Source organism: Paramormyrops kingsleyae, unplaced genomic scaffold, assembly GCF_048594095.1.
Source record: "Paramormyrops kingsleyae isolate MSU_618 unplaced genomic scaffold, PKINGS_0.4 ups74, whole genome shotgun sequence".
Classification (NCBI taxonomy): domain Eukaryota; kingdom Metazoa; phylum Chordata; class Actinopteri; order Osteoglossiformes; family Mormyridae; genus Paramormyrops; species Paramormyrops kingsleyae.
Window position 1 is genome coordinate 49,647 of NW_027326012.1, and position 27,612 is coordinate 77,258.

At 44.9% G+C, this 27,612-nt stretch overlaps 1 protein-coding gene across 7 annotated transcripts in view; it reads right to left on the minus strand.

Moving 5' to 3' along the window:
- The window catches only part of LOC111841788 (cytochrome b5 reductase 4), a 109,717-nt gene that overhangs the window by 46,168 nt on the left and 35,937 nt on the right, over positions 1 to 27,612 (minus strand). For 6 of the 7 annotated variants that reach the window (XM_023807783.2, XM_072708318.1, XM_072708317.1 and 3 more), the window contains 2 exons: positions 5,453 to 5,575; positions 4,196 to 4,336 (listed from right to left, as the gene is read on the minus strand). The exons of the other annotated variant lie outside the window; for it this stretch is intronic. In XM_023807783.2, the coding sequence (XP_023663551.1) occupies positions 4,196 to 4,336; positions 5,453 to 5,575 (264 nt within the window). The remainder of the gene's footprint in view (positions 1 to 4,195; positions 4,337 to 5,452; positions 5,576 to 27,612) is intronic. 7 annotated transcript variants of the gene reach the window in all.

Consider the following 27,612-nt stretch of genomic DNA (forward strand, 5'->3'; position numbering starts at 1 on the left):
CCTGGTCATAAGCATTTTCCAAGTCCACAAAACACATGTAGACTGGATAGGCAAACTCCTAGGCCCCCCTCCAGTACCCTCGCAAGGGTATAAAGCTGGTCCAGTGTTCCACAGCCAGGACGTAAACCGCATTGTTCCTCCTGAATCCGAAATTTGATTATATCAATCTCACCCTCCTCTCCAGTACTGCAGAATAAACTTTCCCAGGAAGGCTGAGAAGTGTAATCCCCCAGCCACCAGGTGCTCGCCAACGGGCCCCTCCCCCCAGGCCTTGCTCCACCCTAGTCCGGGCAAGGGAAACGAGGCCTTGATAGAATTCTTTGTTATAGAGGTTTTTTTCTTTTTTGGATTGCTCTTTGTCTGGCCCCTCCCCTGGGACCTTTTTGCCTTGGGAGGCCCTACCAGGGGCTATTGCCCCCAACAACATAGCCCCCAGGGTCACTGAGGCATGCAAACCCCTCCACCACGATAAGGTGACAATACAAGGCAGAGCCTTGTCGTGACACATAAATAGGTTTAGTTTCAGAATTATCATACATTCCACTTACATGCCAATGTGCCAACCAATTAGGTGGTTGACTAAATTTATTTGTGTCTTAATGTCCATTTCTTAAAATGTTGAGATAAAATTTATGTATTTGTGTCTGAAGGTCCAAAACTGCCTTCGCAGGCTGAACATTCTTTAGATTCCATAAGCTCAATTTATTATTTTGTGGGCACATTAATTGTGAGCACAATGTAATTCATTGTGCACACAAATTAAAAAAAAAAAACTGTCTGTGGTCCCTCCAAAGCCATGTCATACAGATATATACAGATTGCACTGTGATTTTTCTTCTGGGATTATGTTACTGCTATCTAGATGTTTTTGGCTGTACACATACAAGCTCCAGTGGCAAAAAAACTGGCCTACAGGCACAGGGAGGTTTACATAAAATCTGTATAATGTACCAGATCCCAAACTTGTCAAAACTAAATACTAGCAAACAAACAAAGTTGTTACAATAGCAAAAATCTTTATTAAATAGTGCAGTCTGAAAAATATGAGACACATTAGTGCAAAGCAGGACACAGCATTTTATTTTTCAATACAGGGTAATCATGTAATATACGAGATGGGTGCAAACTGTAATCTTCACATTGAATGAACAATTGAATAAATGTTACATTTAAAGAACGCTTTTCAATACACCCAAAGTGCTTTACAGAACCACTGGGGAGCCACATCAACCACTACCACTGTACAGCACCCACCTGGATCAAAAGATTCCCAGGGATCTTTTATGACCTCAGAGAGTCAGGACTTCGGTTTTATGTCTCATGCAAAGGACTGCACCATTTTTACAGCATAGTGTCATTGCACTGGGGCATTGGGATCCACGCAGAAGATAAGAAGGCCTCCCCTGTTGGCCACAACAACACCTATTCCAGCAGCGATCCAGCCTTCCTAGTTGGTCTCTCATCTAAGTACTGGTCAGTCACAAACCTGCTTGGCTTCAGATGGAGTAGCTGGTCTAAGCTACAGGTGTTATGGCTGCTGGTCCAACAGACTTAATTGCATTATGTTCTATTTGCACAATAAAGATGCTGAACAAAAAAAGAACGTTCTTAATTACAATATATACACAGGATTAGCTATAATCACCAAGAACTGTATTTACGTGTTTAATGTTTTTAATGTTTTTATTTTAATGTTTAATATTTTTTTAATTCCTGGCTTTTTCACTTGGAGTATACCAATTCCTTGTCCACAAATTAACAAGGAATATTGGTGAATAAGTAAGTTCCTCATGTCTGATGGCTGAAATTATATTGTGACTAGCTAAGTGTGGTTAATTGCTTTTCAGACAAACACACAAACACCAATGATCCAAAACATGATTACCCCCAGGTAAAGCGAAAAAATGGTGTGTGTCAAGGTCTGTGATGTATTAGATAGTAATTTAACATTCAAAACCCGTAATTGGAATGCAGACGAAGTTAGCTGGCATAAAAATAGGAGTGAATTTGATAAGGGCCAAATTAGGGCTGCACAATATCACATTGCGATATAATCATGATTATATTTCACATGCACAATAATCACGAGGGCTTCAGATGATGGGCATAAAATTTTCCTGGATGTCAGCTTTTCGGTACTATACAGATGTAAATGAAGAGCTTTGGGTAAATAAATTCGGCATATGTTTATGTTTAAATTCAGTTAGCAGCCCATGCACTATATAATTGCAATGTGATATCATGCAGCCCAAGGCCAAGTCATTATGGTCAGATTTCTGGGTCACAGCATCTCCAAAATGGCTAAGCTTGTAGGGTGCATACTGTTGTCCATGGTGAGTACATACTGAGTGGTTGGGGGGGGGATAACATATCCTGCCTGTTGTTCTTTTTCTGACTTTATTTATTGCTGTGTTCTCTGCTTTTAGATACATATACTGTTCAGTCATTGATCAGCTATGACTGATAGAAACTTATCGACTAAATTGACTAATAAACCTCCGCTTCAAAGCATTATCTTGGCTAATATTCAATCCCTGGATAACATGTTGGATGAACTGAGAGTCTGGTTGACTTTTCAGATGAAAAGTTGGAGGAGTTGCAACTTAAAACAATGCCCAGCCTTTTGCAACGTATTGGCTATCCAACACAGAGATTGAAAACACTGGATATTGTATATACTTCTTCCAGGACAAATACAATGGCTTCTCTCCTCCTCCCTTCCGCAAATCACATCATGCCTCCATTCTGCTACTGCTAACATACAAGAAGCAGCTTCAGCAGGAGAAACCCACACTGAGAACTGTGCAGCACTGAACTGGCCAATCGGACTCTGTGCTGTGCCATTGTTTCTCTATCACAGACTGGCAGGTTTTTCGTGATACTACAAGGGGCGACATGAACTTCTATGCATGTTACTGGCTACATCAAGAATTGCATTAATAATGTGTTCCCCAAAATCACTGCCTACATCTACCCTAACCAAAAACCATTGGTAAATAGAGAGGTACAGCCTAATGCCAGGACTGCTGAATTCAATCCTGGCAATTTGGACACAAAAAATCCAGATATGAACTCATAGTCATGGTCAGGGAAGTCATAGAAGTTCAACTACAGATCCAAAGTTTAGTCATATACCATATTACCACAGTAGTACTATACTGAATATGTAGAAGTTGCATCACAGATTACAAAGCAATATCAAACCCACAAGTCTCCTTTCCACCCAGACAAGCTAAATTCATTCTCTGCTCATTTTGAATCTCACATTACCCCTCAATCTCGCATTGACGATCACAGGAGTAATATGTCACAACACACAGTACACCAAGCACTGCTGTGTATGGAAAAGATATGGCAATCATTTTTGAGTTGTCATAATGAAAAGATCAAGTGTCTGAGGCTGCCCTTCTCTTAGATATTTCTGGTGTGGTTTCAGTTTTGGCATGATTTGATTAATTGCAGATCTTCACTGTCAAAATGTGTTTGCAAAGGTTAAGAATCATCTGTTAAAAATCTTTTTGACTTCTAATGGGATTCAGTGTCTGAAACTGCCCTTTTTTGCAATCATTAGGTGGCACTGCTACTTACTTACAGTTTGTCACCCATAAAATATGCCTGAAAAGTTTGGAAATGATTACAGTTACTGTATTCAAAAGACCAAGTGTTTTCTACAGCTGCTGTTTCCTTCCTTTGCTGCCACACAGCACTGGTGCTAAATTTTGGGGTAAATTTTGTCTGAAAATCAAACCAGGTGTAATTCCAATGGCAGCTGGTTAACAGAGGGTGCTAGGGAGCTGCCCTCCCTGGTTTAAGAGACTTTTGATTTTTCTTTTTAAAATATATATTCTTAAACAAACAATATTTACTTATTTTTGAATGGGTAAGTGCTGAAAATGCATAATTCTGGTGTCATTGGTTTCAAAATTTTCTCACTTGCAGGTTGCCAATGAAACAATGTGTCTCCAAGGCTTGAAAAACATTCATAAAATACTTTTTGAGCTGCACTGCTTCAATTTTAGTGTGATCTGTCTCAAAATTTAAGCAGTTCCAGTTAATCAGCAAGACATTTTTCCTGCAAGGTTTGAAAAAGGTCCACCAAAGACTTTCATATTCAGAGTGGCCTCTATAAGAATATAGCTACAGAATTAATGGCCAAGGAAAGGCAGGGGACGATCGGGGTGTTTGTTTTTTTTACCTTTGACGGTAGTTTTGAGGTAGACATGTTCACCGACTGGAATCTGCATGACTGTACCAGGTGGCATTTGGAAATGAAACACACTGGTGTCATGTGTGACGTGTGTTTTGGACACCAACACACACTTCCTGTAAAAGAGGGCTTCAAAAAGAAAAAGAAAAAAAGCTGAATATTTTTATTAGTGACACTTAAACTTACAGATACATCAACAAATATATTTCAAATTATTAAATATTAAATATATTAACAAGAAAATACCACAAGATGCAAATAAACAGCAGCATAAATACAGCACACTGTCACACTGAAATACAGGGTTTGGACAATCAAACTGAAAAACCTGATTTTAGATCACAATAATTTATTATGGTGTAGGGGCTCCTTTTGTGGTCAAAAAGTAGTATAAATTCATCTTGGGAATGACAGATACTAGTCCTGCACAATGGGCAGAGTGATTTTGAGCCATTCCTCTTACAGAAAAGGGGCCAGGTCACAGTGACTGTGAAGGTCATGGGAGATTTCACTTTCATGTTCATCAACCACTCTTACTCTGTGTATTGGTGCACAGAGGACACCAATACACAGAGTAAACGTGATGCCATGGATCATCCTGATCCATGGCCTCACCTTTATGGTATAAATTTTGAACTACACTGTGAACATGGTCCTCCAAAATGGTTCAGTAGTCCTTGACAGTGACGCGGCCATCTACAACAAGTAGTAGGCCTAGGAAATGCCATGATATTGCAGCCCAAATCATTACTGATCCACCTTCATGAAGCACTCAGGGTACAGGGAAATACAGTGAAGGTTGACTCATCAGAGAACAAAAAATGTTTCACATTATCCACAGAGAATGAACAATTTGTTCCAACAATTTTGTTGGAAATAGGACAGTTGAGGTGCGCATTCAATTCTGCAGTAAGTTTGGCAGCTGTGGTTTTATGTTTTTTGAATACAATACACGTTAGTGACATCCCTTTCAGACAGCTTCCTCTTGTGTCCACAGTTACTCCTGTTGGATGGGGTTCATCCTTCATGGTAGTATGCCAACATTATCCTGGATACTGTGGCTGTCGATACACCACAAGGCTTGCTGACCTGGTTACAGATGCACCAGTGTGACTTGCACCAGGAATTTGTCCTTTTTAAATCTCTCATGTTTTGTGGATTATAATATTTAATGTACAGCTGTGCTACTGCTCGGCTAATTAAAGTTGTGAGATGGGGTGCACTGTGATATGCTGTTTGACTCACCGCAATCCTTCCTGTGAAGAAATGAATCATGGGACTCCAAGGGCTCGCCCAATTTGGCCCACTGACCACTGGAAACTTTGTGCATGCAGACTTGCACCCTTCCAACTGCACTAGCAGTATGAACTGAAAGCAAATGCACAAAAAGATTTGCATTGCAACTTTTCACATCTTTCATACTCCTCAACTGATCACTCACAGCTCTGAATCTGCTATAGATCAATACCATTCAGCAGCTGGAACAGAGTCACAGAAAAACGTCTAGACCTGCATAACATCCATTTCCCAAAGATTTCTGGACTGAGATTGTAAGTCAGTTTTGAAGAATCTAAAAATGTGGTAAGAGAACCCAGAGAAGCTTTATTTGGGTTGCTGTTTCATAACGACCTTTGCGACTGATTCCATTTAAAAAAAAAATTCCATTAAAAAATGCCAAAATTTAAAATACCACACTTTAATAACTTGTTTGGTAAATACCGTTGGTTCATAGACACATTATCATCAAAATAATGTAAATCGGGTCTAGATGATTTGTATATCCTCCTGAGACCCAAGGAAAAAAGTGTCCTTTAATTGTAGGTTATTTGTCTTTGGAGGAAATAAGACATCTTACAATTTAGATTTTTTCAAATTTATTCTTATTTTAATTTCACAGCATGTCCTCTTTAGTGCACAACAAGAATAAATACGTTTCCCAACATCAGTGAAAAAATAAATGCAAAAATACAATGTCCACTACAATGGACATAAATGAATAGATCGGGTCTCAGGAGGATATCATTGCAGCCCCATCATGGGTTCCACACAACCATTTTGGCATTATCAGTGTGTGATTTCAGAAGTACAACAGGTTGTTTATGAAGACAAAACAATAATACTTCCATAGTAAGCTGATAAGTAACTAAAAGATACCAGGTGGATCGTTGAGACAATACCCAGTCAGAGCCATTCACCAATTCATGGCCACCCCATGGCCATACCAGTCTGTAAGACCTATTGATGGGACATCTGAAGCCAAGGCTTCGAAGTTTTGTCTATGAAGGGGTGTGTCGGTGCACGGTAGGCAACTCATTCTCAGAGGATCACGTGATCAGCAGCAAACTTCATCTCCCATAGGGTACATTTGCAGTTTCAAATCCTACATAAACAGTCTGGTACAGTGTAACGGGTCCCTTCACTAGGAAAAGTCTCCAGTGATTTGTCACCGTGCTATGAACAACTATATACCCAATGGACCACTAAACGTGCCAAAAGGATTATGGAGGATCCCACACATGATTTGTATCAGCTGTTTCCCTCAGGTAGGCGACTCACTAAGCACCAAAACACATTTCCACAGCTTCATCCCCAGTGCCATCAGACTCCTCAACAATCCTCCTACTTTTAATCAACAATGCTCCATTTGCGCCACTGCAATGTTCATATTCTCATCAGCATAGACCCCTGACATTATAATTATAATTGCACATTGCATGTATTATGTCAGGCACTGTATGTTTCTGATTTTTCCCCAACTTTGTCAACTTTACATTGCACTATTGGCATTGCACTATTGAAACTTGCATAAACATCTGTACAATACTTATCACCTACCTTGCCTCTACACCGCCGGTTGTATATCATGCGTATTATACTTATTCTCTGTCTACATCCTGCCTAATTGTTAATTGTGTATTGTCATGGTGTCTCCAACTGCAGCAAGCTGTACCAACACTAATTTACATTGGCTTTGGTCATGTGACAATAAAGATTCTGATTCTTTAAGATAAGACAAAAGTTTTTTAACCAAGGGTAGACATAGTACTCTACAGACCTGGATACTGGCTCAATTAATGGACCTATGCCTAAAAAAAACGTACGTGGATGGGGAGTTACTAATGATTTATGCAATTTTGGCAAAGCATAAAGAATTAGAATTGTTTGGGAAGTCGTTTTTAGGTAGGGCCTATTTAAATTGATAATCTTCAAACTAACCATTACCACTTTTCAGGCAGCCATGAATTTCTTTTTTAAAACTGTCATTTGGATTAGAGCAATTCCAGTCCTGGAGAGCTACTATCCAGTAGGTTTTCTATTCTACCTGGCTTCTGATGAGTCACACCTGTTCGTGGTATTTACCTGAGAACAGGTGTGGCTCATCAGAAGCCAGGCAGTGTTAATTTTGACAGCATGTTTTGATTTTAGTTTAGTCTTAGTCTTTTGACAAAAATGCAGTTTTAGTCATCTGACTAAAATGCAATTTTAGTCATCTGATTTTTTTTTGTTTTAGTCTAGTTTTACTCAACAAAAATTACAGGATATTTAGTCAACTAAACCTGCTTTAGATTTAAATCTACAGTACATGCAGTCAAATGAAACTAATAGGTTTAGTCATAGTCTACATATGCATGCACACACACATGCACACAGATTAGTGTACCTCTATCCACTGTAGATTCCTAAAGGAAAAATCTGTAAAGCTGTCGTTATAGCATGCTATTTGGTTTCTAGACTTTGGTTTTGGAGATTTAACTGCAATTCTTAAACAGCTTTATATGAATTTATCATTAAAATATATAAATAAAACCAAAATTTGGGGTCTCAAACAAAATGCTTGCATATTAACACAACTTCATTCTTATTACAAAATTATATAGACAGACAGACATTCTCCCCATAGACAGACACACTACTGATATTGAATGTGCGAAGATCACAGCATCATCAGCATAGCCAAGATCAGTAAATCTATCTTCACCAGTAGATGCCCCATACCTGCTGGACCCCATGATCCTGCCCAAAACCCAGTCCATGCAAGCACTGAACAGAGTAGAAACAAGAACACACCCCAGTTGAACCCCAGAATCAACTGGAAAGAACGTGGAGGTTCTTCCTCCACTCTGCACAGCACTCAGAGTACCAATATACTGGCCAGCCATGATTTTTTTTTTTTTTTTATTGCCCACCACCACCCCCCCTCTGCGGAGGACAACTTTATTTTACATTACATTCAAGAGTAAAGATTGTGGCCGCTCCGAACTCACCAGTACCGTGGAAAAGGAGAAAAACAGGGGGGGTACAAAAACAACAGCGTAACAATAACAGACATCAATCACCATGGGGAGAGGGGGAGAGAGAAAAGAAAAAAAAAAAAAAAAAGGTATACAGAAATAATAACACTAATAATGTAGGCGGGATGGAAAAAAGATGAAGTATAGGGGAATACAGAATACAAACAACCATAAGAAACATAACACTCATCAAACAACAAGAATTATAACAACATCAGTGATACTAATAATAATTAATACAAATCGGTATTATATATATGTAGCATACACACACGTAATCGTACCGTTATATATGTATATTTCAATTCCTAAATCTATAACATACCCTAAAAAGTAATAATAATAATGATATTGATCGCTCAACCAGTCTTGTATGCATGTGCAAGTGTAGGTGTGACCTGATTTGTCATTGGATGTGCTGGCATTTAATGCCGTCAGGGGAGGCGGCAGCACCCCCCCCCCCCCAGGCCCAAGGCGAAGGCAGGAGAACCAGGCAACCGAAGTCACCCTACTGCCCCCCCGGCACAAGGGCCCACAGCCACGCATCCCAGAGACAACCACCCGCCCAACCCGAGAGGGAGCCCGCGAGGGACTAAGGGGGCGCCAACCCCCGCACAGGGAGGCCCGCAGAGGGAGGACGGGCGGCGAGCCCCCCAGCCCCACCCGCAACCAACCCACCGGGGCAGGCGGGTCCAGGGCCGAAGGGCCCCACCCACCGGGACCACCCCCCCCACCCCCCGGCGGACGGCCCCCCACACACCGGGGGAGCCCCAGCCCCCCCAGCCCGTCCCCCGGGAGGACGGGCCGCCGCCCACCGCAGCGACCCGGCACGCCTCCCCCCCAACACTGCAGGATGATCCAAGGGGGGCCCATACAAAGAGCCCCCCCCCCACCCGGGAGCGGACCCGCGGCGACCGGGGAGCGGCAGACACCCCGCCCAGCCCAGACCGAACCCCCCAATCCGCCTAGCAGGGCCCAGAGCGTCCCAAGATTCCCCGGACCGCCCGCCAGGGCCCCACCACGGCGCAGCAGAGCCAAGCACCACCCGGCCCGCGGCCCAAGAGAGGAGGCCGCCCATACCCGCCAGGGCCACCCGAACCCCCCCATGATGGGTCTTCCCCCCGGCGGGCCACCCCACCAGCACAGGGCCAGAGACAGAGAGTTAGGGGGGGCCCCTCAGCCCCCATCCCCTCCCTGACCCATGTTGGTGTGAAGTGTGCATGTACATGTGTGAGAGAGTTGTGTGTTTATGTCTACTATGCATTAAAATTAGTGGGTGCAGTTCGGGTATGAGGGCCCCACCACTGGCAGATGGCAGAGTCCCCCATCCCCCTCCCCGCACCCCCAAGGCCCTAATGTAATATGGACTGCGTATATGACTAAGGTGCAAAAAGTGGGCGAGCAGTTGAGGCATGGGCACCCCACCGCTGGCAGACGGCAGAGCCCCACCTGCCTCAACCCACCTCCTCAGCCCTAGTGTCATGTGGTGTCTAACATGTAAGTAAAAATTGAGGGGCAGTGTCTCGGCGCACCTCCCCACCGCCCCTCAAGGCCCTAGTGTTGTGTGAAATGTGGTGTTGGACCCAGGGGAGCAATAAGGGCGTGCCAGGAGTGGGCCCCCCCCGGCACCGGGGCCAGATCCCCGACTGGCCCCGATTAGTCCCCATCCCTGACCCCGCACAGCCGGCAGGGACGGCCAACCGAGGTGTTCAGGGGCGGCACAGGCAGCCCAGCAGCAGGGAACGCCCCCCCCCCCCCCAGGCGCAGACCGGGAGAGACCCACCCCACCACGCCCGATGAGACCCCAGCTAGCGGCCAAGGACGGGACAACCCCAGACCCCCCCGGCAAACGGGGAGACGGACCAGCCAGGCGGGGTGACCCCCGCCCCCCGGCCACCCCAGGCCCCCCCCCAGGCGAGGCAGAGGCTCCCCCCTGATGTCCAGCAACTTTAGGGGGATCCCGCAAAGTCTCAGGATGTCCCACAGGGCCAAACTGAAACCCAAGTGCCACCATGCAGCGGGTGACGCCTCAGCACCACACCAGCCCCAATCCCCAACAGGCCTGACCCTATTAGCTCTTCGACAGTTTCGACTCTTCCAGGGATGAAGCTCCCGAAGGCTTTCTCCCATCCCCTTCATGATGCGTGCAACCTTCCTGTGGGCAGCTGCAGCAGAGCTACTCCCACAGAGAGCAGAAGGTTGTCATGCCTGTTTGGACCTACCTGCCGTGAAGTGTTTTATGATGGCTGGAGTGCCAATCCCACTACCAACCCCCAAATTTTTTTCCTGCAAGTTGGAGGACTGTGTGTAAGGCCACATGCAGTTCAACATCATATCCATAAATATAAGAGTTTTATTACCTTCTAAATAATTTGTAGGGTTTGCAAACTACCCTAATATTTTTGATATAACTAATTCTATATAGTTGGCAGCCCTGGATCATGTGGGATCAAAACCGGGGGCACGGAACCCTACAAACAGGACAGATAAAAAGCAGAATCGATGTTAATGCCAGCACTGGGGAGCCCTTTTATACAAGGATTAACGAGGGAGCAAAATGTGGGGCAGCTGGGGTGAATCACACAAGGGCAGAAACGAGAGGTAAGACAAACACGAAACAGAATGTTACCAGACGGAGCGGAGTGGAGCAGGATTATGCCTGACTGGGTGATTTCCTGATGGTGCCCAAACTAGTGCTATCCAATTACAAGCATGCATACAAGCCCAGGGGAGAAAAAAATCATATTGATTTAAACATTTTGATTTGATAGGAAGAAGACATGTAACATCATCTTAAAGTTTTAACTGTCCTCTTTAAGATACAACGGGAATTTACAGAGTGGCATGAGCAAAAATATAATGTCCTCTACAGGGAACAATGATGAATTACTGGACCTCAGGAGGTTATCCTATATCTTGTTTTAAAAATATATATCGGCGGGGGGGGGGGGGGGGGGTGGGGGGAGCATAAGCAGATAATCCATATCCATGCCGGTGGGAGAGAACAGCAGATCGGCTTGTTTTAGGACGAACAACTTTATTAAAACATAAAACTGCAATAAAGTAAAAGATGACGTCCATATTGGCTGGCACTTGGGGTACAATGGCTCATATGGGGGGGAGGCATGGCTTATGAATACCCCCCATAACGCCAACTCTGCATTAGTCATTTGGTGTGTGATTCAAAAAATCATTTGCTGATGATCTTAAATCATTAGAAAAGGCCTGTAAAAAATTGCCATCATTAACACTACAAAAAATTAAGGAACGCAAACCCATTATCTAAGTGGATTATAGCTAGCTGATAGGGCTGTCACTTTTTTCAAAAATCAAGTTCGAACGAATTTCAAATGTCTCACAATTCATTCAAATACAATCAAATACCTGTGTGGGAAAAAAGCAACACAAAATCATTCTTTTCAGTATTTTATTAACAGCCCGTACAACTGTATTGTGAGGATCTATTTTGTCATGCATCTTTATTCCAAATAAGGATGCGTTAGGATCGAAGGTTGGTCCGCCAAGTACGGTAAAGGTTAATTGCGTTTCTGACCTGCTGTTAATAATAAACAGTTAGAGTTACGGGGTCGTGTCTGTCTCCTCAACGACATATGGTGTCAGAAGTGGGATTATGGCGAAGTTTAATCCCCCAGAAAGTTTTGAGTTTAGTCATCCTGAACGCTGGTCGGAATGGAAACTGCGCTTTTCCCGCTATAGGATTGCGACCAAACTAAACAAAGAGGATGACGATGTGCCGGTCTGTATGCTCCTCTATGCACTCGGAAAAGAGGCTGAACAAATATATAAAACATTCACTTTTGAATCGGATGAAGATGACACTTACGAGACTGTGCTAGAGAAGTTAGACAGCTATTTTGTGCCTAAAGTAAATGTGATCCACGAGCGAGCACGATTTCATCAACGTGCCCAGAAGCACAGGGAGTCTGCGGAAAAGTATATCCGTAGCCTTCACGAACTAGCCGACACATGTGAATTTAGAGCGGCGAAAGAAGAGAATATTCGTGACAGATTAGTTATCGGAATTTTAGAATTTTAGGCCTACTTGGACACAGAGAACTGCAGGGCCCAACCAGAAGAGGTAAGCAGAGCCTGTTATATCAAAATCTGCACATTGGATATGCCAAATTGAGCAGTTTGAAGTGTCCAGGGGCCCGTTGGTAAATTAAGATGGAGGAGAGGTTGCACGCACTGTGTTTATACAGTATATTGTGTTGTCTATGTATTGTGTATGCATTGTGTCCAGGTATCGTGCGCAGAGAAATAGAACCTTAAGGAGCAGAGGGTACGGGACCCACGCAGGGAAATAGAATTTTAAGGAGCAGAGGGTACGGGACCCCCACAGGGAAATAGAATTTTAGGGAGCAGAGGGTACGGGACCCCCGCAGGGAAATAGAATTTTAGGGAGCAGAGGATATGGGACCCACGCAGGGAAATAGAATTTTACGAGCGGTAGAAAAGCTGGGTGGGAGACCCAGGGAATTCAGGACCCCGAACTCTAGATTGGGAGGAGGGAATAAGGTCCCCCTCTCTAACAAAAAAAAAAAAAAAAAAAAGAGAAAGGGTGAATCAAAGCACCAGCTTGGGTGCAGTTGTACTGGTTTGTGTGTGAGCAGGGTTGTGGGTTCTTCCTGTTCAGGGTGCTCGCCGCTCGCTCTGTGTTGGTTGAACTTGCCCGTGGCTCTGCTGTCACTGCTTGCGGTCTTACAGTTTGTCAGAACCGAAGGGGAGTTCTCAGCAATTGGACGCCCAAAAGCGTGCCAGCCCGGCCGCACCCGCTGACTCAGTACGGGCAGGGCCGGCAGGTACCTCGGGCGTTCATTACAACTGCCGAGCAGGACCTCGCCTGGGGTGAGTTCTAAGAACACCCCTAGCTTGGACTCTCGGGAGGGTGGGTGACGCCTGAAGGTTATTTTGCCGGCCTTGGTCGAGTCAGAACACCGGTAGTGCGGTCGATAAGCTGACTCCCACCTGGGTTGTCTCAGTTGTGCGTACAGAACACCCCCTTCCAAGTTGACATTGCTGGGGATCGGGGGAGGTTTCGGCTGGGAGCGGGCCTGTTTGACTGGGATTGAACTTGTGTGACGTGCCCTGTTCAGGGGGGACACAACAGTAAGCTGCTCTGAATATAGTCTTATTATTTTAGAAGTTGTTGATTTACGTATTGGTGGTGTTTGTTAGTAGGACATTCGACTAGGATAAGGAGGTGTACTAAGTGTGGGTGGCTGAACCCACATCCGGAGGCAGAAGGGCGGCTAGACAAGGGATTAAAACAGTCAGGACTGATTAAAAATGGGAGCTAGATGACGGGGGATGGGCGCCCCCGGAAAATGCAGTGTGGAAGCCACTAGTAAAGCAGATCCAGGTGGTGAAGGAAGCTATAGAAGGGGCAAGTGGTGAAGGAGATAAGGATAAGGAGGTAGCTGACGCCTGGGAGCGTATGTATGCAGTGGTCCGGGGTGCTGGACAACAGATAGGAGACAGGCGCTCATTGGGAGAGCTATTGTGGAAAACGGAGAGAGAGCATGCTAGGCAGAGGGACGAAGCAGCACGCCAGAGAGCGAGCGCTAATTTGATGCAGAAGTGGGGAAAATAATTACGTACGCAGTTTTGGGCTAAATCGGGGGAAGCCCACGTATATGTTCAACAGATAAGTTGCAAGTAAAGATGTATAAAACAGAAATAAGTACAAAGTAGAAGAGATCAAGTTAGCAGGGGTCTGGATAGAGCATTTGTGCATTTCCATAAAACGTCATTGACAGTAGTGGAAGTGCGGGTTGGTAAATTTAGAACTTTGATAAATCTTAAAATAATGTATTTGAATAAAATATTGTGATTAATAGATTTTATGGATTATAGAGACTAAGTTTAGAGATAAAGGGTATTAAACTACATCTTTGTGAGAAAAATAACAGTTTATAGACAAGAGGTTTTAGTATATGTGTACCCGTAGATAATTGGGTGCAGTGTTAGGGATTTTAGTTAGGAGAGGAAATAAGTAGAAAATAAATAATAATAAAAAATAACAACAAATAATTTAGAGCCACACATCAAGGTGAAGTAGCTACAGTCAGGGAGAGAATTCAAAAAAAAAAAAAAAAAAAAAGAATAGAGCATGAGTTGACTGTGAGGAATTCTGTTAATTTTTAGACAGGAAAACAGTTCAAGTGACAGTAGAGTGCAGAAAAGCATTAAAATGCAGGCCCCGGTAAAGGCAGCAGAAACACCAGTACAGCAGTTGGGGAGAGAGCACCCCCTGCTTAAAGCGAGGATAGAAAAGATGTCTAAAAAGTGGGGGAATAGAACAAAGGCCCTGGTAACTAAGTGGCCTAAAGGGGGCACATGGGATGTGGCAGTGTGTGAGGAGATGGAGACTCTGATAAAGTATCATAAGGCTAATAAGAACACAGAAAGGCGTAAAAAGAAAAGGAGTGAGGAACTGGAGGTACTGAGGTTATTTAAAGCAAAGGGAGAGGCCTGGAGAAGGGAGCAGAAAGCCATGAGAAAGGCACTAAATGAGAAGAAGGGGCGTGAGAAAGAAGAGATGAGGCAGGAAGAAATATGGCCACTGTCATATCAAAGTCAGTGTCCGTTAGTGGAAGCCCCCCCTCCTTCATACAAGGGTCAGTTTCCAGTAATAGAGGGGAAGGTAGAATTCAGAGGTGAGGTGACACAGAAGGATGAAGGAAGTAGGGAGCAGAAAGGAACGGCAAGTTGTTTAGATGGATACAGGGCAGTGAGTGCATTGCTGCGGCAGGCAGTGCAGGAAGGACTGCGAGGGAGTGAGAGAAGAACAGAAGGCCAGGCATGGGGCCTGAGAAACAAGGGAGTGAGATAAAGGTGGGGTACGGAGCAAGTGGTAGTAATGCAGAAGGGCTGGTGCATCTGCTGGACACCCCTAACCCTCCATCTAAAGGATGGAGTCAGTTTCAGGAGAAGGAGACAGAAACAGAGAGTGAGGAAGGAGTAGAGGAAGATAATGCAGATCATAGAATAGTGAGAAGCAGGAGGGCTGTGAAGCCCCCACCAGGGACACTCCGATGCTTCCGCTGAGGGTGAATGGAGCACAGACACAGTATGTGCCATGGGCAGGACAAGATCTGGAGGGCCTGATTCTCAGACTCCCAGTTCTGGCAGAAGGGGCCGGAAAATGGATAAAAGCATTTGAGGAGGAAACTATGGGTCGGCTCCTGGGGATGGGGGACATAAAGGCGGTTCTGGCTTGTGTTTTGGGGGTAGACGGAATGGAGAGACTGCTGCGAAGCAATGGCCTGGCAGCGGCGACAGGGACTCCTGTGAATGATGCATGTCACTCTGACGGTTACTGTGCTAACTGCTGGCATCAGCTGCGACTAATGTTTCCTCCACGGCTGAGTGTGGTTGAAATGAAGGTGGAGCCCATCAAGGAGGGGGAGAGCCCAGCTGCCTATCTGCAAGCTCAAGAAAAGCGGTGGCGCACTGAGAAGGAGCAGGACCTGCAGAATCCGGCATTCAGAGAGAGGAGAAGGACTTTGCTAAAGAGTGTGAGAGGGAACTGACAAAGAAATGGAATCAGATGCAGCTGGAGGAGCTGACCGCTAAAAAGAAAAAAGTCCAGGCACCAGTGGTCTCTCCAGACCCAAGCCCCGGGGGCAGCCTGTGGACAACCGACAGTCTCCTGTCGCTGGGGCCCCCCATGATACTAATTGGCCTCAGGTCCCTAATTGGAACAGAGTGAGTAGATACAATGGATGGGGGTTTCCTCAAAGGGCACCCATTTACCCACAAATTTGATGATCCCAGACTCTGGAGAGATTGGGGAACAGGCTGGTTCAGCTGGTGTGCTGGAGCTGTGATCAGCCAGGACACACCTGCATGTTCCAAAATCTTGTTTAGTGGAAGTTCAGATATGTTACAAACATGTAAATATGCCCATACTAATATTAGAGCATATCCCAGTGAATTTGTCAGGCAGAGATGCTTTGTGTCAGCTGCAGATAGACATACAATGTACAGAGGGGGGCGTAGAGGTGCTCAGTGGACAGTACAGCCTTCTGCGACAAAATTTGTTGTTCAATAGGGGACAGCATAGTTCATACGGGATTGAAGATGTTACTGATAAAGTTGGGGAAATTCTAGAACAGTGGGGCCCATTTATACAGGAACAATATAGCAATAGGCTGAATTGAACATAGAACAAACATACTTGTTTGTTGCAATGGAGAGATTTCAGTGTGAGGGAATGCAGGCTGCTACCGAAGGTGAGTTGGTGAGAGTCAGTGGAGTGAGCAGAGTATGTAGGAGACTTAAGAGGTTTGTGGCTGTGGAGCATGATAGGAGTGCAGTGTGAAGGGAAATAAAGTGTAGAGGAATGTTGGCAGGAGACAAAATGTGGAGGTTAGTTTATGATTTGTGTGCAGCGAAATAGTTAGTGGAGGATCAATCAGTGGGAGATCCCAGTCCTCACACCCTGCTAACAGATGTGCCACCCAGTGCAGAGTGGTTCACAGTTGTGGATTTGTAGATGGCATTTTTCAGTGTGTCCCTAACACAACAGTCACAGTTTTTGTTTGCGATCACCTATAGGGGTCAGCAGTTCATCCATGCGAGGATACTGCAAGGATGTGAACACATGCTTAGGGCAGATTTAGATGGATTGAATTTAAGAAGCACATTGCTACAATATGTGGGTGATCTGCTCTGTGTTATATACACAGGCACTGAAGCCACCGTTGCTGAAGGTCTTAGCGAAAGGGGGGCTTGAGGTGCACGAAGCTAAGCTGCAATACTGATAAGAACAGGCTGCATGCTTGGGGGGTGAGTTCAGCCACGGGAGGGGCCTTATGAGGCCTCTGTGTGGACACAAAGGGGATGTTAAGGACTCTGAGGGTCTGTTTCACGACCGTGATGGATTTTTGGTTGTGCCTTTGTCGTGTGGTTGACACCTTAATAATGCATGTGCATGGTCTTGACCATTGCGCAAGGGGGGAGTGCTATGAAAAGAAAAAAACAAGGTTTATGAGTTGAAGTTGTACATGGGGTGTCTAACTCAAATATACAAAGTTATTTTCAAGCAGGAAGAGGGGAAAGCAAGACGGCAAGAGAAGAACAGACACAGGAGGTTTGCAGGCAGGGTATGCAGTGGTGGCCAGACAAGGCCAAGATTATGTAACCTTGAAGGCAGACAGACTGGGGGGAGCCCAGTCAGCCCAGAGAGCCGAGGTGATAGCGGTTATCGAGGCCCTGAAATTAGCAGAAGGGAAAGAAGTTACCATATACTCAGACTCAGCATATGCTGTAGGCGCAGTGCATGTGGAACTCAGCCAATGACTGAGGGCAGGATTCTTGACCGCGGGAAACAAGCCAATAAAACACGAAGCAGAAATGAGGGAATTGGCAAAGGCCTTGATGCTTCCCAAAAAAGTGGCAGTGGTCAAGTGCAAGGGACATGAAGGGTTAGGAACAATGGTAGCGAAAGGAAATCAGGCCGCAGATGAGGAAGCAAAGAGGGTCACAGGGTACGTGATGTCCAAACAGATGATCACGGTAGAGGAGGAAGTTCACCCGAATTACAGACTGACCCTAGAGAAAGCGTTGGGATTGAGACATGCGTTCGGAACTGTGTATCATCCGCAGTCCCAGGGAAAAGTGGAGCGAATGAACCAAACAATAAAACAAAAATTGGCAAAAAATCTGCGCGCAGACCAAAATGAATTGGGTTGACGCTTTACCACTGGCAACGATGTCAGTGAGGTGTTCCATGAACAGGGGGACCGGGTTCACCCCCTTTGAGCTCCAGACAGGCAGGCAGTTCCCAGGACCCCAGAAAGGGTTAACCTGGACCCCCGACGAGGAGGGGGAGCAAAATCCTAGAGCATATTATGATTGTTTGCAAGGTCTCGTTGCAGATTTCTCTAAACAGATCCAGGAGGCGAGACCAGAGAACCAGCCAGCCAAACCACACACGGCGGAGTGGGTCCTACTGAAAGTCATGAAACGGAAGTGGTCAGAGCCCAGGTGGACGGGCCCCTTCCAGGTTACGGAAAGGACGTCACACGCGGTTCGTCTGAAAGGCAAACGCGACACGTGGTTTCACTGGAGCCAGTGCACGGCTACAGAGGACCCAGGGAGAACCACAGCAGAGATCCAGGAGGCCCTGAGGGAAGGAACCTAGAGCGTCAGTTCGACTGAACTAGACGCAACTCAGGTCTCAACAGAAAGGGCAGAATAATCCCCTGACCTGAGCAACCAGAGCAGGGTAGTCCACCCCTGCTCCAACGACCAGAAAGAACAAAAGCACCTCATCCACCGCCAGACAACGCTAGGACCAGGATGAAGATCAAGATAAAAAGGGGAATGTTGGGGGGAAACAAGTGTGTTACGTGTGATGCTTAAAATGCTTAAAGTGTTAATGATTAGTGGTTTGTGAGCCATGCCAGCCATGGACCCCGAAGGGGGGCCGCGCCTGTGGCGGGCTGGGACTGGAATTTCCCTGAAGCTCAGGGTTTTTGCCCTCCTTCCTAGGCTGGATGGACAGATTGTGTGTAGAACTCTTTGGAGTCCTAAAGGGGGGAGTGTGCGCTATGTTTGGGGAAGAATGCTGTACTTACATTCCCAACAACACAGCACCAGACGGCTCAGTGACCAGGGCACTCGAGGGTCTCCGGACCCTCTCCAAAACAATGCATGCACACTCCGGGATCAATAACATTTGGGATGCTTGGCTGACCTCAGCGTTCGGACAGTGGAAAGGCTTAATGGGCTCGCTTTTATTATCCTTTGCTACTTTTGCTGCGATTTTAGTTACTTGCGGGTGTTGTTGTATTCCCTGCCTGCGCGCACTGTCAGTTCGTCTCATCACTACCGTGATAGAGAAGCGGGATGGCACCTATGCGCGGATGATGCCTCTCCTGCCTGTTGGGCCGGAGAGGGGCACAGGTCATTTGGACAGTTTTGACCTACGACTCCCCCGCCAATAGGGTGATCTCCTTGCGGAGACCAAAAGGGGGAATGCAAAATTTCATAAATAAGGGAAAATATTACTAATCAGCATAATCAGGGTGATCTCCTTGCGGAGATCAAAAGGGGGAATTGAGGGAATAATTAATAAAATAAAGGGAATGATTCTATAAGGCTGTAACTAGTCAAAACAAGAACTGACTGGCGCGCCGGCAAGCCAAGGCTACCTAATCGGAACAGATAGGGGGGGCGACAGAGAACATCAGCGGCCCCTACTTATCTTTTAGCCTTCCAGAAGGCCAAGAACAGTACGAGCCGGCTGGAACCACACATGTGGTTGTCACGTACACGGAAGGTACCGAGAAAGGGGGGGGGGATGCCCAAAGGGCTTTAAAAGGGATACAACTGATACATATGGCAGAGCCTCCTCCTGTACATGCTGAATGTATGTTAGATGGCCGCTCCCGGATTGCAATCTGTCAGACAATAAACCGGTGATTTGCAACTTCTCCCCGTGTCAGCTGTGAATCTCTTCTCATCCACGGACCCGGTGGAGACGCCGTGCTCCAACAGAAGTTGTCCGAAAAGCAACAGCTGATGGCAGATTTAACACTCGGCAAAGCAGTCGAGCTCATTAGGCAATCCGAGCAAGTGAAAGAGCATGTAAACAAGCAGACAGCATGCAGCACGCAGCTCAATGAAGTAGCCAGAAGCCGACAGCATCATGGTGGTGAGAAGGGTAGACCCAAACGAGGCGGGAACTTGCAAAACTCAAGTTCTAAACAGAATGGAAATTTTAGTAGGTTACGATGTAAAAGATGCGGAAGAAGCCACGGGAAAGAGGATTGTCCTGCGAAAAATGCAGAATGTCGAAAATGTAAAAAGAGGGGCCACTTCGCAGCAGTTTGTCACACACGAGAAGTTAATGACGTATGCACGTCACTAGATGGCGCCGTTGCAACACATTTCTTAGGAGAACTGAGGAAAAGTGTTGAAAGTAATAAGGCATGGACAGTTTCACTCCCTATACATGGAACGGAGGTGGAGTTTAAGATTGATACCGGTGCAGATATCAGTGTAATATCAGAAAAGACCCTTTAAAGCCTAAAGCACCAGCCTCAGTTAAAGTTTGCCAAAGTAAACCTGGAAAGTCCTGGTGGAAAACTACATTGTAAAGGACAGTTCATAGCCACAACTGCCATAAAGAATAGACAGTTCAAGTTCAAAGTGTTTGTAGTTACCGGACCTACTGTGAACAACCTTCTTGGTCGTGAGGCATCAGTTGAAATGGGTTTGATAAAGAGATTGGAAGACCTGAAGTCAGCCGCTCCTGAAGAGGTCGGACTGTTAAAGATAAAACCAATAAAGATCCACTTAAAGGGCAACGCTATCCCATACAGTATAGCCACAGCCAGACGTGTGTCTGTGCCCATGCTCCAAAAAGTCAAAAAGGAACTAGAGCGAATGGTTCAGTGCGGTATCATTGAAGAAATAAAAGAGCCTACGGAGTGGTGCGCTCCAATGGTTGCTGTGCCCAAGAAGAATGGACAGATACGCATCTGCGTAGATCTGAAACAGCTTAACAAGGCCGTTAAGAGGGAAAGATACATGCTTCCCTCAAATGACGATATCCTTCCAAGATTAGCACATGCCAACATTTTTTCACTTCTGGATGCAGCAAGTGGATTTTGGCAGTTGCCATTAGATGAAGACAGTGCTAAACTGACAACCTTCATAACTCCGTTTGGAAGGTATTTTTTTCCGTAGACTTCCGTTTGGCATTACTAGTGCCCCAGAAATATTTCAGAGGGAAATTTCTGAGCTGTTGAAGCATCAATCAGGAGTAGCCATTTTCATGGATGATATCCTTGTCTATGGAAACTCTAATGAAGAACATGAGAAAAGACTTCAAAGCACATTGAGGACGATTCATGAAGCAGGCTTGGTGTTGAATACAGAGAAATGTCTACTGGGACAAAACCAACTCCGCTACCTAGGCCACTTTATTTATAAGGAGGGCATACGTCCAGATAAGGCCAAGATTAAGGCCATATCGCTTCTAGAGCCGCCTAATAACACCTCAGACCTGAGAAGGATGCTAGGCATGGTTCACTATCTCGGCAGGCATGTTCCACACTTATCAGAGGTAACACAGCCTCTTAGTGAGCTGTTGAAGAAAGAGACAGCGTGGACCTGGGGCCCTGCACAGTTCAAAGCCTTCATCTCAGTGAAGCGTTTACTCACAGAGGCACCTGTGCTTGCATTCTATGACGTTACTAGATCCACTATAGTGAGTGCGGACGCTAGTAGTTATGGCTTAGGTGGAGTCCTCCTACAGGACCACGACGGAGTGCTGAAGCCAGTTGCTTATTGTTCAAGAGTCCTAACTGATGCTGAAAAACATTATGCCCAAATTGAAAAAGAGTGTCTTGCTGCTGTGTGGGCCTGTGAGAAATTCTAAAGATTCCTTTATGGTCTAGAGAACTTTACCCTTCAAACTGACCACAAGCCTTTGGTTCCACTAATTAATGCCAAAGATCTTAATTCAGTTCCACTGAGGTGTCAAAGACTGCTCCTGCGAATGATGCGCTACAACCCTGTAGCGGTATATGTGCCAGGTAAGCAGCTGGTGCTGGCCGACACACTCTCAAGACATCCTCAAGCGGTGGTCACTGCAGAAGTCTGTGAGATGATAAGAGAGGTAGAGGCCCATGAAGAAGCTGTATGCAATGAGTGGCCTATTTCATCCACAAAACTGGACATGGTGAAGGCTGAGACAGGAAACGACAGAGTCCTGGAACAGGTAATACGCTATGTGAATGATGGCTGGCCTAAGTATGCTTCCACCATTCCACATACAGTGACACCATACTATAAAGAAAGACAGCACTTGTCTTATTCTGAAGGGTTAGTTTTGTATTGCGACAGAATTGTAATTCCACACAGCATGCGTACTGACGTACTTCAGATGATTCATGGTGGCCACCAGGGCATTGGAAAATGCCGAGCCAGTGCCCAAATGAGCGTTTGGTGGCCAGGATTAGGGAAAGAAATTCAGCAGCTAGTCGAAGGCTGCAAAGACTGTCAGGAATCAAGGGTAACACAAAGGAGAGAACCTTTGATTACTACTCCATTACCTACACGCCCATGGGAGAGAGTAGGAGCCAATATTTGTGAATTCAACAAACAGCACTATCTGGTAGCTGTAGACTATTTTTCACGGTATATAGAAATAGCTCATCTTCCAGACCTGTCCGGAGAGACAACTAAAGAATATGTTTGCAAGGTGGGGCAGTCCAAATGTTCTCGTTACGGATAATGGACCACAATTCTTGGGAAGAGCCTTCCAGGAATTTGCAAAAGACTATGACTTTAATCATGTCACGACCAGTCCCCACCATCCTCAATCTAATGGAGAAGCAGAGAGGGCTGTACAGACTGTAAAGAAAATCTTGAGGCACTCAGACCCATTTGCTGCCCTGTTGAGTTACCGAGCCACCCCTCTCCAAGCCACTGGTGCTAGTCCAGACCAGCTGATGCTGGGCAGACAGGTAAGAACAGCAATCCCGATGCTGGAGTCTAACCTGTAGCCATCGTGGCCTGACTTCCAGCAGGTGAGAAGAGCTGACAAGAAAGCTAAGCGTGGTTATAGGCGCAATTACAATAAGAAATTTGGCGTTAAACAATTACCTGAGCTTATTCCTGGAATAACAGTTGCAATGAAGCTTGATGGCGAACAAGGATGGAAGAAGTCTGGTCGAGTCCTCAGGATGTGTGACACACCGAGGTCTTACCTCATACTAACTGAAAAGGGGGTGCTCCGTCACAATCGACGTCATCTAGGGCCTATAATGGATACGGCAGTAGAAACACCTACGCTGGAACCACAGACTCCCCAGCCGGTTGCACAGCCAGTCTTAGACGTTCCTCCTGAACAGGAATTCACAGAAGGGCCACCTGCAGCAGAGGTTTTGTCAACCCCGGCAAAGACACGCTGTGGCAGAGTTGTCAGACCTCCAGAGAGATATAAAGACTTTGTGTAGAATATTTCTTCTGTTAGTTAAAATAGCTAATTAAACTTAGTGAGCTATGTTGTGAGGAATCTGTGTAGGAACAAAGGTAAGAAGGAAAAACAAACTGTGTTCATATTGAAAGGAACCCTAGGAGTTCTGATATGCCCCAACAGCTACTTTATTTGTCAGGATGTTTTGTTAACTCAAAGGTAGGGTGATGTGTTGTGAGGATCTATTTTGTCATGCACCTTTATTCCAAATAAGGATGCGTTAGGATCGAAGGTTGCTGGGGTATTGGTCCGCCAAGTACGGTAAAGGTTTCTGACCTGCTGTTAATAATAAACAGTTAGAGTTACGTGGTGGTGTCTGTCTCCTCAACGACACAACAACGTCACATTTGTTCGGAGCCCCTAAGACAGAGGTCACTAACAGGCGGACCGCGGTCCGGGTCCGGACCCAGAAGCTGTCCCATACGGACCCGGACCGACTGCCAAAACATTTAGTTATTATTTAAAACCTGACGGGGCGTTTTTATTTTAACCGGCGCAGCGTTTGTAGTCTTTTCGGTAGTGGTTTAGCAGTAGAACCGCCGTTTGCCACGCCAATGAACGTCAAACGCCTTTGACCGCCAAGCAAGACATATAGATCGGCGTATGCAGCCCTTTGTCTACGCTAATGTGCAGCAGCGAAGCTAACACCCGCAAACAAAAAGCGTAATGTTCCTAACAGAGTGGCTGCGCTCTCCTGAAATTGTAAAGCTGAAAAGTTTTCAAATACAGTATGTATTATATAACACGTTGGATAAATAGACGTAGTTTATTGTTGATTTCATGTTCGTTGAAGTTTCTGCATTTTAACATATGTATAAAGTAATGTTATCTGATATATAAATAAACTCATGTGAAACAAAAAATGTACGTTTTCAGGGTTGTCAAATCTCAAGCATCTGGCATGACACTCACGCTTTCAGACTCATGCTGGAAATCTTACAGCAAGATTATATATTCCATTATAAAACCTAAAATTAGCTACGTCAACAGTGTATTTACACGGTTAAATACAAAAGCAGACTATTTACAAGGTAAGAACTGTTACATGTGTGCAGACATCTCGAATTGAAAATCTCACTCCAGCCAGCTGGCCGAAGTTCTACAGTATGTCATGTGACAATAAATGTCAAAATGTTTTTGATTTGTACTGAATTAATTTGATTTGACAGTCAGGTACTGATTACATACAATGTTGATGCAACTAATAGGCTATATCACACTATTAAATAGTGTGACGGCCCTTTCGGTCTGTCAGTCCCGCCCACTCTTTACCTGTGTTCTTGTCCCTGTTTGAGTAGGTGATCAGGCGCAGGTGTGCCGTGTGAAGCGCTAATTGGGAGGGGTATGAAAAGACCTGAGGCTACTCTGGAGGAGGCCCCCCCTTTTGTCCCTCCTTTGGCACTTTGGTTTGGTTATGTTTTTGGACATCTTTAGACTTTTGCTTTATTTACCTATTTTTGACTTTGTACCCACTTATGATTTTTCTTTAAATAAATACTTTAATTGATTATTTGATTGCGTGGGGTTTCCTTTTATGTTGCGCTGCCGTTGAGCCAGACGGTTAGACATTATGATCTTCCGGACCTTTGCTTCAAGAATTTCTCTCTAACTGGACCTCTTTAAATTTTAGTTGAATACCCCTGCCCTAAGTGGTCAGGGTGGGAAATTTTTTTTTAAAATAATTTTGCTTTCCCTCACAAATCTTTTACAATCCCTTGCAATCAGCCAGGTGCAACAGCTCGTTAAGGTCTGCAAACACTCTTATAACTGCAGACTCATTTGTATAATTAGACTTGTACAGGTATTTGTTTTAGAAATGCAAATTACAGGGCGATTCCATATTTTTTTCCTCAACATTGAATGATTTCATATTTATTTCCTCTACTGGATCTAAAAAAAAGATGTGCCATTAATTACAACAATGTCATATATACAGTATATATATATATATATATTTTTTTTTTTGGAGGTGTGTTTTAGAAAGCCAGAATGTTCAGCTGTTAGGTAAAATAGCTTTGTGTCATATCTCTGATTTGTTTTTGGACTACAAAGTAAAACAACACACTGAACGTCCTCCAAAAGTAGTGATTCCATATTTTCTGCCAGGGGTTGTAATATAATAGATTATTGGTAGCCAAAAGTAATCCTAGCAATGCCCTAGTGTACCAAAAAGCAGATACACCAGTCACCAAGCCAAGGCATTAGTAGTAGACCTGAAATGATCCCACCCCTTTAACCAATCCTGCAGTACCAATTGTTCCATAGAATCATTACCTACTGCAACATTTCATGACCAACTTTCACAGTCCTTCAACATTACATCTCAAGCCTCAAGCAAAAATAAACTCAGACAGGCAACTGAACATAAAGAAATCCTGTATCTTGTAGCTCCACTTAAGAAGATAAAGATAGAGATAAGAAAACTGCCCCGCAGTACTCTGATCATACAAGTGAACTTAAACAGGCTTCACTCAAGCTAGTCGGTACATGGCGCTCAACTAAACTAGAAGTTTTCAGATCCACCTGCAAAGAGAGCCCCTCTAAATACAGACAAGCACTAGTGACTGCTAATCTATGTATCTCTCCAAACTTAGAACAAAAACAATCCTGAATTCTTGTTTGAATCTACAGTATGTCTAGGTTAACAAAGAATGCTTCAATGTTATGCTCACAAGCCCCATAAGCTCTTAGGAGTGATGACTTTATTCCATTTTTTAATATTAAAATAACTAACCCTCCTCGCCTGCTTCAATCAGAAGGAGCTGTATATTTACTAATACTGAGAGCAGAAAGTACTATGGCAGCCTGCAGACCGTTCTCTTACAGAGCTCCGTAGCTGTGGAATAGTCTTCCAGCTGATGTCCAAGATTTAATATTCAACTCGAGAATAAAAACATACTTCTTCAGTCTAGCTTATAGAGACTCTAGCTCTACCTCTAGCTAACTGCTCACCCCCAGTTAGACCTATAGTGTGAGGCATAGAGCTGGGTGGGGATCGGTGCCATTGGCTTTGGATGAACTGAACTGTCAGTGCTGTCACTCTAGCTTCACACTCCCTTGTGGAATTGGAGTGCTGACGTTCAGGGACTCCCCATGCCTGTGTTCCTACTTGCCTCTCCCTCCTACTTATGCTGCCATAGCCATATCTGCCAGAATTTACATATTGCACTCACCTAACTGTTTGCACTGCCTCTAGTCTCCCCCTCCTGGAGTGTGCTGCCTGGAGACCCCCACGAAAAAAAAGAAAACTATTACGATATTCTGCCCACCCTGCTGACTGTAAAGCCTCTACTACCTTTGATGTTCTTCTGGCCTGCCCTTCTGCCTGTGTCACCTCTCCTGCCTGCCCTGCTGCTGTACCACTCTTCATTCTGCTGTCAGAAGCAGCACCAGCAATTGCACGCTATCAAACTGAGACTCAAATTGTAAAATTTGGACAGTGTAAATTTTTTTCCATCTTGTTCATTTGACTTCCTCTGCCGGCACCTGGAGGATGGTCTCTCTTTGAGTCTGATTCCTCCCAAGGTTTCTTCCTTCTATGGAGTTTTTCTTGCCACTATCACCTCTGGCTTGCTCACTGGGGGTTTTGGGCAGAGATAATGTAAAGCGCTTTAAGAAGATGTAATGCTGTGTAAAAGCACTATACAAATAAAACTGAACTGAAAAAGTTATAACAGCCTACCTTATAATATGGAGAAAGAAACACAGAAATAAATGAAGAAATGTGTAAATAAAGAAATAAATTATAAAATGTGTATTAGTCCACCATAAATTGCCAGCCATCTAGATAACCACTGAAGCATGTCAATAATCAGCTTGAAGTATCTCCTCTACTGTGATACAAAAAAACAGAATTAAATCTGACACGTAAAGGCTTTAGAACAATGGCAAAAGCTAACTGACCTTCATTATGCTGGCCTGATGAGCCCAAGGTAGAAAAGAAACAGTAGGTGTTAACCTGGTTCCTAATGCCACAACCACCAAGAAATAGCTCCAAGTAAACAGCAACGTCTTCGAAGTGTAGGAGGAGGGCAGGAGCTCAATGGTAGTAGGGAGAGAAACCCTGGGATTGCTGTTGAGGCTGCTGGGATAGC